This window comes from Anolis sagrei, chromosome 3, assembly GCF_037176765.1.
Source record: "Anolis sagrei isolate rAnoSag1 chromosome 3, rAnoSag1.mat, whole genome shotgun sequence".
In the NCBI taxonomy this organism is placed as follows: Eukaryota; Metazoa; Chordata; class Lepidosauria; order Squamata; family Dactyloidae; genus Anolis; species Anolis sagrei.
In genome coordinates this window covers 102,314,195-102,327,455 of record NC_090023.1, presented here as the reverse complement: position 1 = coordinate 102,327,455, position 13,261 = coordinate 102,314,195, and the positions used below count along the sequence as shown (strand labels likewise).

The window sequence follows — 13,261 nt, the reverse complement described above, 5'->3', positions numbered from 1 at the left end:
TTTAATAAGCTAAATTCAGACACATAATAAATAATGGAATGCCTATTTGCTTCTGAACCAAAAACATGGTCAATTTTTTTTGAGGGGGGGGGGAGTGGGTATGTCTTTCTCGTAAATCTGAAACTAACTATTAGTGAGAATGCAAAGGGATTTTGTAGTACCTTTTAGATGAACTGAGAGAAAGTTATTGGTAGCCGAAGCTTTCCTAGTCTTAAGTTTACTTCCTCAGATTCATGGAGTTAAAATACCTAGGAACAGATCCTTATATGAAAACTATGTGCGAATAACCATAGAAGTGCAAAACCTGTAGTGATAGGGTGACAGGTTTAGCTTTACCTATGGCTGTTGCTGGACAAGGGCAGAGGGAAAGATGTTGCTTAAAGCCAGGGTGAGCAGATATCCATGTTATAGTGAATTATTGGAGCATAGTTTGATGCGGGCTGGGAATCAGAATGACTGGAAATATTATTGCTGTAGTGAGAGCTTGTATTCTTGGCCTTTTCATTTTTATTGTAGTTCCATAGAAAAATCAATCAGTTCTTTCCCAAATCAAGACGTGGTTGCTGATAATAAACATCAATTGACCTTTCCTCGTATTCCTACTATTACCTATTCATTGTTAGGCTATAAAATTAGAGATTTTTTTCTTCTCCATAGTACTGTGCAGAGAGCTTTATTTAAGGAAACATTAACTATTTTCGGATTGGAAGGAGTTCTGTAACATCATAGTTGATGCAATGATAGGCACAATTGTTGATGTTTTAATATACTTGGATCCATATCATATGACAGAGAGTGGAAGGAAAGTTAAATAACTGACTCAGTTTGCTTCTTCAGACAGTTTCCTCTCCTGTGTCTAACCAGCAACCCTTCCCGCCTGCTTGCTTACAGCAAAGATTATCTGGATAGACATCATTATGTAACCCTATGTAGGTCAGAATTCAAAGAGTAATTTAAGTGTATTCAAAGGCTTGGGCGTGTCCACCTTTTTTAAAATATACATCATTAGACAGTAGAATGTATCAGCAGACCTAGATTTATATATAAACTAAATAAAGTAGAGTCTGAGGCTTCAGGCTATGTGGAGTCTCTAATAAATCAATCCAAATTTCAGATTTTACACATTTCTTGAAGTGATGTACAGTCAGCATTCCATATTCTTGTATTCTGCACTTCTATGCTATTGCTTTGGGCCTCCTGGTGGCGCAGCAGGTTAAAACACTGAGCTGCTGAACTTGCTGACCGAAACGTTGGTGGTTTGAATCCAGGGAGCAGGGTGAGCTGTTAGGCCCAGCTTCTGCCAACCTAGCAGTTCAAAAATATGCAAATGTGAGTAGATCAATGGGTACCACTTCTGTAGGAAGGTAGCGGCGCTCCATATAGTCATGCCATTCACGTGACCTTGAAGGTGTCTACAGACAACGCCGCCTCTTCAGCTTAGAAATGGAGATGAGCACCACCCCCAAGAGTTGATGACAGAGGAAAATCTTTTTTTAATGCTATTGTATATAATAGGACTTTGGCATCCACATATGTTGGTATCTGTGAAGAGTCCTAGAACCAAACTCCCATGGATACAAAGGGCCCACTGTACATTTGTTAGGGATTGTGGTGGACAAACTTGAATATTGTTCTCTTCTGGGTTCAGTCAATGCAACTCAAAGGATTGTTGGAAAGGGGCCTGGGATGCAAGGAGAAGAGCAGGAAAAACCCAATATTTGTTAGTTGAAGTTAGTAGGGATGTGTCTGGTCAAGAAGAGACAAAGTTTTAGTCAGGTGAGAAAAGAGAGACAAAAGAAAAAAAATGCAGTGTAAATTGAGAGGAAGGATATAAAAGGATAGAAATGCAACTAATTGAATTGGGAAAGAGAACCAGCCTGACGACCTTCTATGTTTAGAGAATCATTATTGAATTTGAATTGAATCTTGCACTTTCCATCGGCTCAATTTAGGAACCATTGCACATACCCTGAGCCCTCCGTATCCAGCACCTAATTGCTCAGCCATGATATTGTTTTAAAATGTTTGTCTGTGACTGCTATACATTTTTTTCTGATGTGTTGTTGCTGATTTTATTTTATTATGTTTGTTTTCATCTGTATTTTTTGGGCTTGTCCCATTGTAAGCTGCCCCGAGTCTCTTTGGAGAGAAATAAAGTTGTTGTTATTATATTATTATATTAATAACTTGGTTTTCTTTTTTATATTGAACCACTGCTTGAGTCTGTTCTGTCAGGGGACCTGGCAGGTTATAGTTATATACCTTATAGAGACAAAGGGATACACACACTCCTGTATTTGCAATCATTTTCAGACAAGCTGGCAGTGGATTCTCAGGAAGGGATAAGGTGGGTCATAACCTCCAGGATAAAGTATACCAAGTATTTGGAGTTCTTGTCACAATAATGCAATGAGTTTTAAGGTTTCAGCATTTCTTAATATGATTGTGCATATCAGAGTCTGCTTTTGAGAGCTTCCTTCTCCCATTTCAAAAGCAGCTTGGAAGAGTTATGTCAAGTACAATTCATTGCGGTTAGGAGCACAGGATCCCCATGAAAGTGGGAAATTATGAATACCCCCCCCCCCCAAAGTGTAACTGTCAAAACATCTCTCTAGTAATTTCTGGGTCCTCTAATAGGTCAATTAGAACCATTGTGGAAGATCTGAAAAAATTTTCTCTTTGGGAATCTCTAGTTCTTCCATCGCAATGCTACAGTTAGCTTCCATCAGAATTGTCCTGGAGGACATTGAGATGCCTCGAGAGAACATATTAATCAAATCCATAATCGTGAGATCTGCAAATGTGAAGGGCCAGGTGTATTCCAAAGCAGTCCATCCCCTTACTGGTGCATAAGAATGAACTATGTAGTTCTATTGATACCAGCTATAGATTTTGTAATTGTGCTTTCAAATTGATGAACTATTCATACATTATATGGTAAGAGTACCTTACCCCTTGTGGTAAGGTACTCTTACAATATAAATCTGTAGGCCACAACTCATCTACCTTTTTGCATTAACTGCAATATTGTTTTGCTTACAAGTTCAACAACATGAACAACGCTTTACTGAAAACTATTAAAACAATTAACATATTTATCTAATATTGCTTTGCTTTGTTTTCTGTTTTTGTATTTGCTAACAAATAATGGCTAATGTTCCTTTTGGTTTTCTTCTTTTTATAGCAGTTATGAGGAATGTTGGTGAGTTTTATGTTTCTGCGTCTGAGCACAAAGCTCTAATCAATTTAAAGAAAATTTGATCTATTGCTGTATGGCGGTTGTTTGATTTTATTTCCTTTCTTAATGCTTTGCATGTCGGCTTGTTTTGATTTTGTGTCATTCAATGAATATGGCTGCTTATTAAAGTGCAGTATATAGGGCTATTGTCCTTTACACTTGAATTGTTTGTTTTACCAGTGAACAGCTAAGACTGATAACTAAAATTGGGATTTTGGAATATTAGGAGACAGTTTAACTGGAATGCTTCAAATTGATTGGGTATCTGCTTTTTCTTGTTGAGTGCCTTCAAGTCACTTCCAACCTATGGTGATACAAAGGCAAATTATCATGGGATTGTCATGGCACGATTTGTTCAGAGGGAGCTGCATTTGCCTTCCTCAGAAATTGAAAGTGAGTGACTGTCCCAAAGTCATCCTTTGGGTTTCCACAGCCAAACAAATATTTAAACCTTGTTCTCCTGGTTTAGTCCATCACCCAAGTACTACACGGCACTGACTCTAACAAACCAAGAGTCAGCGCCGTGTAGTACACTGACTAGGGCCTTATGTTTTTTTATGGATGTTAACAGTATAATATATTTCTACATAGTTTTAATTAACATCTCAATGATAAGGTGTCACATTGGATTGTGGTAAGAAAGAGATAAGGTGTATTGTGACTTAGTTTGTATAACATGGGGTACTGTGACTTAAAGTGACAATAGTCAAGCCTGAAATCCTTTACTCTTATAGGAACTATTGCATCAGTAATGTGAACAGAAGCATTCAGTACTTGTCCCCAAATACATTGCATGGTTTAGAATGCCAGTTCCTAGTGATAAAATGAGTTCAGGCTCTGTAATCCATATTTCATATTAAATCGTGGGTGAGTGGAGGAGTCTAGTCATAGCTGTTTGAATACACACATGTAAGTCCATGCCCATTATTTTCAGTGTAGAAAGTGGATGAATGTTTATAAAGAAAAGGTGTATGGAGATCTGTTTCTACTGTTCAAAAATGTGGAAGTCTAGTTGTGCAATAGTTGTATATAGACCGAGATTTGATCTAGAACTGGACTTCAGTCTGGATGTATGGGTCTGCATCAGCTCAAGATTAGACTAAATGCTCGTGGGTTTAATAGGTTGAATGCGTAGGATTACTTTCGTAGATCTGTAGAAGTGGAAGGCTTGTTTTGCAGACTAGTGAAATGATGAAACAGTATTACCTGTGTTTTCCTTTATGGAGATTTTCCTTTATGGGGATTGCAAAACATACAGATTCCAATGAATTCCAGTTAATCACTGTCCATGCCTGTATTAAAACACTGCTCACAAATTTAACCTTTAAAAGATGTTCATTTCCTCCCTTGAAAATACTATTGAGCTTTCTGCAAATACATAAAAGTGAATAAAGCTTTCAGATTATCTGAAGTTTTTTGAACATTATTGTTATAGTTCCCGTTATCAGTGAAGGATGATAGCTGTTCATTTGGGAGAACGATTGCACAAAGAGACTTAGTGAATTCCCTGTCTACAAGCGATTTATTTCCTTTTTTCCTGAGAATAAAGTTGCTTCCTTGCTTTTTAATCAGAGCCTCACCAGAGCATGTGCTGCACGTGCTTTGCTGCTAATTGTATTCTACTTCTGCATGGTCTCACCAAAAAGAAAGATCCTTTACAAATCCAGCTATTTTGATGTAACTGTTGATAAGTGATGTCTCTTGTCAAAATCAAAAACAGATAAATGTCTTGAAAAGAGATAATGAGGAGAATGTAAAGCACCCAAATATGATGAGAGTTATCTTATGATTGCATTCTTAATGGAAAATCCAACAAAGTCTTCTAATTCCTTTTATCAGTGCCAAGTTACTTGCTAGATTCTTAACAATCCATTATTTTGTTATACCCCAATGTCCTGATCTTTATAAATGTAGTTCTTTTTCATTATCTCCCTGACTCACCTGCTGAGTCTTGCATTTGTGCAGAGCCACATTTTAGAACTGAAGCTAATCTTGATACAACCAAATTTCAATGACATCCACCATGCCCTTCGTTCGTTTTTTCCTACTGTGAGAGCAGCAGCATGGAAACATACCATCAACTGAAGGATTTCTTTCAGTTGGACTTTCCTGAGTTCTAGTCCATATATTTCCCCAAACAGTTGTTTCAGGATTTAGAAGTTAGGTTTTTTAAGGTCTTCCGCTGTTATTGGAGGATTTGTGTGACAAGAGCCAGATATCCAGAGTGGTGCTCCTGAACATGAGATGCCCCAGTCTGAACTGGAAGCTGTTCTTTATAATCTAACATGGCTCTTAATGAGTGTTAGATAATGGATGTGGAAGGTTTCTTGTATTGAAAAAAATACATACATTAGGATCATGCATCCACCTGAGTTCATTCAACAGGATGTTATGTGTTAACAAAGTCCCTTTTTAACATTCTGACAATAAAGATACCCTCATTATTATTATTATTATTATTATTATTATTATTATTATTTCAGACATTTATATCCTGTCCTTCTCACCACGGAGGGGGACTTGAGGCGGCTCACAACCGGCAACCATTAGATGCCAACAACAATAGTAATCAAATCACATTTAAGCATCAGTTAAAACATCAAAATGCTGGCAGTTGGCCCAGAAGAACAATTTTCCTTTGATGACATTGTTCTGCCATAAAAATATTTCAAAGAACCAGGAAGAAGTGGGAAAAGCAAACTTGTTCACATTGCTAATTCACATTTTCTGTTATTTCTTAGAAATGAAGTGACATAAGCTGTCATACCCTTAGGCCAAGCTTCATTTTTGATGCATTAAACCAAAAGATTTCCAGCAGCAACATATGGTAGACTGTGCTGTGACTCTTTCTCACTGCATAATGATAGTACTATGATTCTGCTTTTTAATTACCATGAATGTATCCTATGGAATCCAGAGACTTGTGGTCTGGCTAGGTATTAGTGCTCTGTGTCTGAGAATTTCCAGTATCTCTCCCTTAACTCTGAACCTCATGATTCTGTTGAATGTTGCACTTAAAGTAGAATCATAGCCCTTTCATTATGTGGCGTAAATGAGCCCCTGCTTTCACCATCAGTTGGGACCATAAAAGCAATAGAAGGATCAAGTAGTGGGGCAATCCATGCAGAGCATGAATGGTGGGTGTGCTTGCCTTGGCTGACCAGCAGTTCCTCAAACCTTATTTTAGTCTTCAGTCTGGGAAGTAATATTGAAATTGCAGCCAAATAAAGCTTGAGTTTTTAGGGGCAAAGACTTGTATGATATTTAGTTAGTTGTGAATACATAATGGTGGTAATGTTATCTAAATGCAACTAGCTCAAACAAAAATGAGCAGCCATTTTTTGAGGCCACATTGCCTTGAGGTTAGTTTTTCAGGAGTCAGCAGTCACTTAAAGCAGGTTGAAACCAAAGCCAGAGCTAAAAATAGGCCAACGAGCCCCTTTTCTCTTCCAATTTCTACTACCCTCATATCCAATCCCCCTCCAATCTAGTGACCGGAGACATTGAGGTTTTGAAGTTAGCTTTGGCCTACATGAGATTAGACCTCCTGTGTCCTTAGACAGAGATTGTCCATATCTGGCCTATTGGCTGTTTGGCCAGATGAATTGCCAAACATTAGTTTAGAATGAATAAAGTATGCTTAAGGAAAGGACTAGACATTAGAAGTCTCTGCCTTATAATTTTGCTGTCATTCAGTAATTGCTACACCCTCTTCTTGTGCATTTCTCACCCTTGTGTGTGGTTTCTGAATAATCACATGGCATGTGCAATTCGTATGTATTCATCCAGATACTTATATTCACTGTGGAGTAGCACTGTGGTTGTAGTCTGCACATTTGGCCTTGTTGTATTCTGCATTTCCTTTGGAACTGATAATTAATTTGAAGAAAATGTTGCCTGCATTTTCTTCTTTTATATTTTATCATGGAAGAAGAAGCAACTGCAGTGCCTAGATCTGTTTAAAACCTATTCTTTTTGCCACCCCCAGCACTGCAACCACAACACAGTCAATAATATACATACCACAGGACATTGTACGAGCAAAGGAAATTATTGCACAAATCAATACCCTGAAAACTCAAGTGAGTTACTATGCAGAAAGACTCTCCAGAGCTGCCAAGGACAAATCAGCCAATGGACTTGAAAGAACTCTTGCCATTTTGGCTGATAAGGTATGGAGGTTACATTTTTCTGTCCCATTATGATCCCTTTCTCATTCACTGAGAACTCCTCTTACGTGTCCAGTATGAACATTACACTTGGGCTAAAATGAAGCATTATTGATCATTGACATGATCTTGTTCATCTTCATTTTCATATATGTATGCCGAAGCTCATTTCCTGGAAGTTTTGTGAAAAATATTTACTTAGGCTTTGGATCTTAAGTTTTAAAATATATTTGTGTTTTTGCCACATAATTTAATCTAAATGTATTAGGTTGTTATACTGTACTATACACTGTAATTTGTCCTAAATCTTATGAATGATGTAGCTAGGAATAATGAGAAATGGAAGGCATTGCGATTTCATTGAGATTCTGCAACTCTTCCTTTTCTACCAAGTTTTGGGTTTGGCAGCTTATAGGAGAATCAAGTCATTTTTATTGATGATTGGATTGGCTGCCAGGATTATTCCTGTTAAATTGTGCCAGTTAAAACCTTCATTATGAAAGTCTTAAATTTCATAGCAGCCACAAATTTTGTGGAAGGCACTTCTCTACCATTATATGATCTATGCATTTGTGCCACCTGTGACATCCAGGGAGCAGTGGCAGCTGGTGGCTTCCATATAAATAGGCACCCTATTCCTGAATATGTTCAGCACCTGCTACCACTGTTAGGCAGTATGGCTTAACATTATCTTGAGACAAAATCAATGGGAACCGAGATAAAATAATAAATATAGAAATTATTGGAAAATAATGTGTTTATTAAATACTGTCTGTCATCTTTATCCCTTTTCAGACAAGGCAGCTTGTCACTGTCTGTGACTGTAAGCTGCTAGCAAATTCAATACATGCACTGAATGCTGCAAGACCAGATTATATAGCATCAAAGGCATCTCCAACCTCTACAGAGGAAGAACAAGTGGTGCTAAGGAATGACCAAGACACTCTGGTGGCCAGATGGACAGGCAGAAATAGTCGCTCTTCTTTGCAGGTAGACTGGCATGAAGAAGAATGGGTAGGTTTGTTGACTTAATGGTCAATCCTTATATTGTTGCATCTCTAACTTTGAAATACAGTTTTCCTTAAGGCCAGGTGATATCCTAGAACTGTGTTTCTCAAACCCTGCTCCTCTGGGTGTTTTGGACTTCAGCTTCCAGAAATTCTAGCCAGCTTACCAGCTGTTGGGAATTGTGGAGGCATAAGTCCAAAACATCTGGAGGAGCACAGTTTGAGAGACTCTGGCCTAGAAGATGTTTTGAGGCAATCTTTTTAAAGCAATTATTAAAGAAGAATATGGCAATAGTACTTCTCTCTTCATTCCCCACAAGCACTTTCTATGGGGAAAAATGGGATAGTAGCAGAAGCATTTATTGATGAAGGACCAGTCAGCTTGATAATGTTTACTGATTATTCCCTCATGAACAATGGAAAACAATCTTCTGAAGACTATTCCTTGTTTAAATTTACCAAAGAATAAACAAATCAAGAAAGTTTTATGCTGACATTAAATAGTATATTGCTTCAGTTATCTTAACTATACTTTGAAAATGTGTGTGTGTGTGTGTGAGCTGCCTATAAAACTGGAGCTAAATGTTTTAAATGACTTTTCCAACTTCCATGTGGAAAGCTTTTATCCAACTAAAATATGTATTTATTTGCTGAGATGGTTCAAAAGGCTAGAATATATGAGCAGCAGTTTCTTTCCAGTGAAATATTAGGAAAACATGTCACAATCGTCTTTCAGGGTATGCCTATAAAATATTCCATGACATAATAACACTGATAATGATGGAAAGCCATACTTTGAAAGATAGACAAGCCATAGCTTTGACAGGGCCTGCTACAATGATTGTTTTGCTCATTCAAATTCTTGGGCTGTTTTGACTCTCCCTTAGTGGAATTAAAAAAGAAGTGAAATGACATAAGAAGTCGTTTTTGTTCTGTGTCTTACTTATTTAGCCATAAAAGCATTCAGTCATATGTTCCTTCGTTGTTGTTCTTTTTTGTTTCCAGGAAAAAGTCTGGATCAATGTTGACAAAAGTCTAGAATGCATTATCCAGAGGGTGGACAAGCTTCTTCAGAAAGAGCGATTACAGAGTGATAGCTGTGAAGATGTTTTCCAATGTGACGTCAGCTGTTCTAGCAAGAAAGGTAAACGGGATACCCGTGCATACTGGATAAAGCCAAACGCCTTAAATTCAACCTCAACACCTTCATCACCCCAATCATCTCCATCATCATCTCCATCATCATCTCCATCCATATCATCCTCTGCATGCCATTGTCCCAGAATCACAAGTGCGTATGATAACAGCCATGGCTTCTTCATATTTGTTTTGCTCTGCTTTGACATATCTCTCAGCTTTTTGTCTATCATGCTTTGTGTGGATTTTCTTAAGCACTATGACAAGGGCTTTTCACATGTTGAAGCAGAACAATGGGAGCCATTTTAGGACCCACTGGACCAATCCGCCCAGTGCATTTTGGAGATGTAGGCAGGCAGAACTACCAGACAGATGGAGTCCATTCAAGTTGACTTTATTTTAAAATACATGCTTGGGGCATATTGGAGCATATAGTTTAAAGACATATCAGGCACTCTTGAAATCAACTTAGAAGATAAGGAAATGACAGTATGAGGAGAAGCAGAAGACTCCTAAATTCTGTGTTGTTGTAGAGTTTCAGCTCTGCCCTTCAGGTTTGGGTGCTATGGATTTAAGCAGTGAAAGCTATGTCAAGATTCCTCAAGATGATGCCCGCCTTCCCTTGCAGAGTTGTGCTAATTAACCTGGCTGTCTTTAAAACCATTTAAGAACTGGATACAAATAATTTTGGGTTTGTTTCTAAATTTCATATGACACTTTCTAAAGAGCTCAAAGTAATTTGCATTAAAAAAAATCTTTAAAACAAACTTAAAAGGTGTGCTGTATATTATCCCTCTGGGTAAAGGAGTTGGAGCTGTGTTTGGCTATAAAAGAAGTACACAGCTAAACTGAAATTTGTATCAGGAGCCTCCTGATTTTTACTTTCTATGCTGCAGTATAATGCAGAGGTTCAAATGTGCTATTTCTGCACCTGTGGTTCTACAGTTGATGGGATCTGCATCTGGTTCATATCATTGACAGTAGAGCTTGCTTTGGAGGCCATGTACCTGTATTTGCATGTAAGTAGAGACCTAGTTTGACTTAGTGGTTTGAGTGTTGATAAACTGCCATCTTAGGCGACCTTATTGAGGGTGTAATTTGATAGATAATATATGTACTCACAGAAAGCAATCTATGGATTCATTAACTGCTTCAACCACAGTGAGCAGTTAAATGGGGAAACAACTTGGCTGGAAATCAGATGTGACCAGGCTCTTATGTTCGAGTAAACAGGAGTATGATTATTTTTTCATCGAGCAGAATTCGTGGCAGACTGAGGAGGGGCATATGATCTTCATTCCAGTGTTCTCAGTTTGCTAAAAGGAAGGATAGTTTGGGAAGTTGAGTCGTAGGGCATATTCATGGATTCTGCTGGCTGTAGATGTTACATGTATATCAACATTTTTTTAAAACCTGTGCCTGAAAAAAGTATTATTCTCTAGATAAATGTACACTGACTGTTAAAGATACATGTTCACTTGTGTGTCATGCCCAAATGTTACATGTTTGTCACAGGAGAACAGGTGTAACATCAGAATTAATTTAATGGTTATAGTTGCCCTAAGAAAACAGGATCATGTTTCATAAAGTGGTGTGTTAAAATAGTGTTTCAGCACAAAAGTGAAAAACCAGTGCATTCCATGTGCTTACTTCATATTTCAAAAGATATCAAAAAAGCAATATTAATTCAGAAGTTGATAGAAACATCCTTTCTCATACTGTTTCTTAATCACACTTCCTTACTGTTTTGTATGCTTGTGATTCACTGACATTTCATGGTAAATATAGTTATAGAGCAATATAAAAAGTAAAGAGTTGTGACATTCCAATAATTAAATATAAAAGTAGGTCTTTTAATTTGTGAGGTCTACTACTGGATATGTTTGACTGGTTTCCCCTTATCTCCTGAGTTATTTATATTGTCAAGTTTTACCTGTAAGAATGATGTATTATGAAGTGGTTTGCATGACATGAAGACTAATGATGCCTTTGCTGTTTGCAGATCCAAAACTGAACTTTAAACAATGATCTTTCATGAAGAAAGTGTGTGAGAATGTGGGCAAAAATTGGTTGACTAAAGCAGATGAATCAAAGTGGTTGCTAAGGAGTGCTACAATCTCTCACATCAGATGGGTGATTAAGAAATGGATTTAACCAAGCTATCCAGCAACCATTGTATAGCATTGTGTTGTTTTTAATGTGGCAGACATTATCTGTAAATTCATCAAATGTCTCCCAAAGCTTATTGGCTGAGAACCATTGAAATTATGCATCTACATATTTCAATGCCTCCTGTTGTATTCAGCTGAAAACATGATTGGTTACTTTGATTTTAGCATGTACAGAGTGAAATATGTTTTCGAATCAAATACTTCAGTAGGTTTTCATAAGCATATGAAGATGCTATAATGTCTTCATGTGAAAGGTTGCTGAAAACAGGATATTCTTAAATTTCCTGGAGTTATACTGAATGCTATATGAATTTAAAACAAAACAATTCTTTACTTTTATTATTTAATTTAAAAGTACAAATTATGAAGGCCTTTAGCTCGCAAGCAGTAAAGTGTGTCACTTATTTAACAAGGCATTCAAAGTAGGCAAAAGGGGAAAATTCAACCATGGAATGGGGGCAATTTTCTCTTATGTTGTAGAAATATACTACTTGGCAAATTTTGTCTGTTTTCCCTCGCTGCTGCTGTGCTACCCTGGAAGAGGTTTAATTCCTGGTGAAAAGCACCAACAGAATACCAGTGTATGATTCCATACTAATTTGACTGAAATCATTCTTCCTTTGTACCTGTACCACTTTTGTTCTGTTGTGTCCTGCTACAGTGATAAAGTTTTGCTGTAATAAGCAAAACAAGGTTGTCTGTGTAGTAGATAATGTGTAAAAGTCCAAGAATCAAATATGTAAGAAATATATAAGTAGTTCAAATATATAGCAATAGTTATGAATGAGTAGATTGGAGATGATAGTGGCTCAGAAACTAGTTTTCCACCCTAATTCGTCTGCAGGTTGAACCCCTCTCCCCAAAGCATGCCAAAATGTTTACTTCCAGTTAGCTTACAAAATAGTGACCAGAAGTCACACTGTGGTACTTTCTGACACCATTTTTTTGGTGACACAGAAGGAAAAGGTGCTTGAGAGGGAATGGAGGGTTCTGAATAGGTTGGAGGTTGGAGAGGGCTCTCTGTGTGTTGGCATGTATTTTGGGTATGATTTTTCAGATAAAAATCACACAGTTGTTTCAAATTTAGGAGCTCAGTGTTTTTTTTATAACTAGAAGCACATTTGGAGGCTACAAAAATAAGCCCCAGGAGTTGCATGTGGTCTTCGGCAATAGTTTTCCCACTCCTGGAATAGATGAACCAGAGGAAGCCCAAAGATAATGTGATAGAAACCAATACAGGCAAACTGCCTTCAGGTTGACTTTGAGTTATGGAAAGCCAATGAATGGGAGACCTCCAAGCCAACCTATCCTCAGCAGCCTTGTTCAGGCCTGGCAGACTCAGGGTCATGGCTTCCTTTATTTCTACCCATCTGGAACATGGCCTCTTTTCCTTCTACTTTACCAATATATAATTTTCCTTTCTATTGAGCCAGTTCTTCTCATGTATGTCCAAAGTACAGTAGTATCAATCATGTCATTTGGCTTCAAGGGAGAGTTTAGGCCTGATTTGCTCTAGAATCCATTTATTTGTGTTTTTAG

At 37.5% G+C, this 13,261-nt stretch overlaps 1 protein-coding gene across 10 annotated transcripts in view; it reads left to right on the top strand.

Annotated features, from left to right (window-relative positions):
* INPP4A (inositol polyphosphate-4-phosphatase type I A) overlaps nucleotides 1-13,261 on the top strand; it is a 117,821-nt gene that overhangs the window by 79,118 nt on the left and 25,442 nt on the right. For 3 of the 10 annotated variants that reach the window (XM_060769789.2, XM_060769788.2, XM_060769787.2), the window contains exons 14-17: nucleotides 3,185-3,202; nucleotides 7,227-7,410; nucleotides 8,203-8,421; nucleotides 9,420-9,705. In XM_060769789.2, coding sequence (XP_060625772.1) covers nucleotides 3,185-3,202; nucleotides 7,227-7,410; nucleotides 8,203-8,421; nucleotides 9,420-9,705 — 707 coding nt within the window. The remainder of the gene's footprint in view (nucleotides 1-3,184; nucleotides 3,203-7,226; nucleotides 7,411-8,202; nucleotides 8,422-9,419; nucleotides 9,706-13,261) is intronic. The other 7 variants (XM_060769794.2, XM_067466822.1, XM_060769792.2 and 4 more) reach the window with 4 other exon arrangements.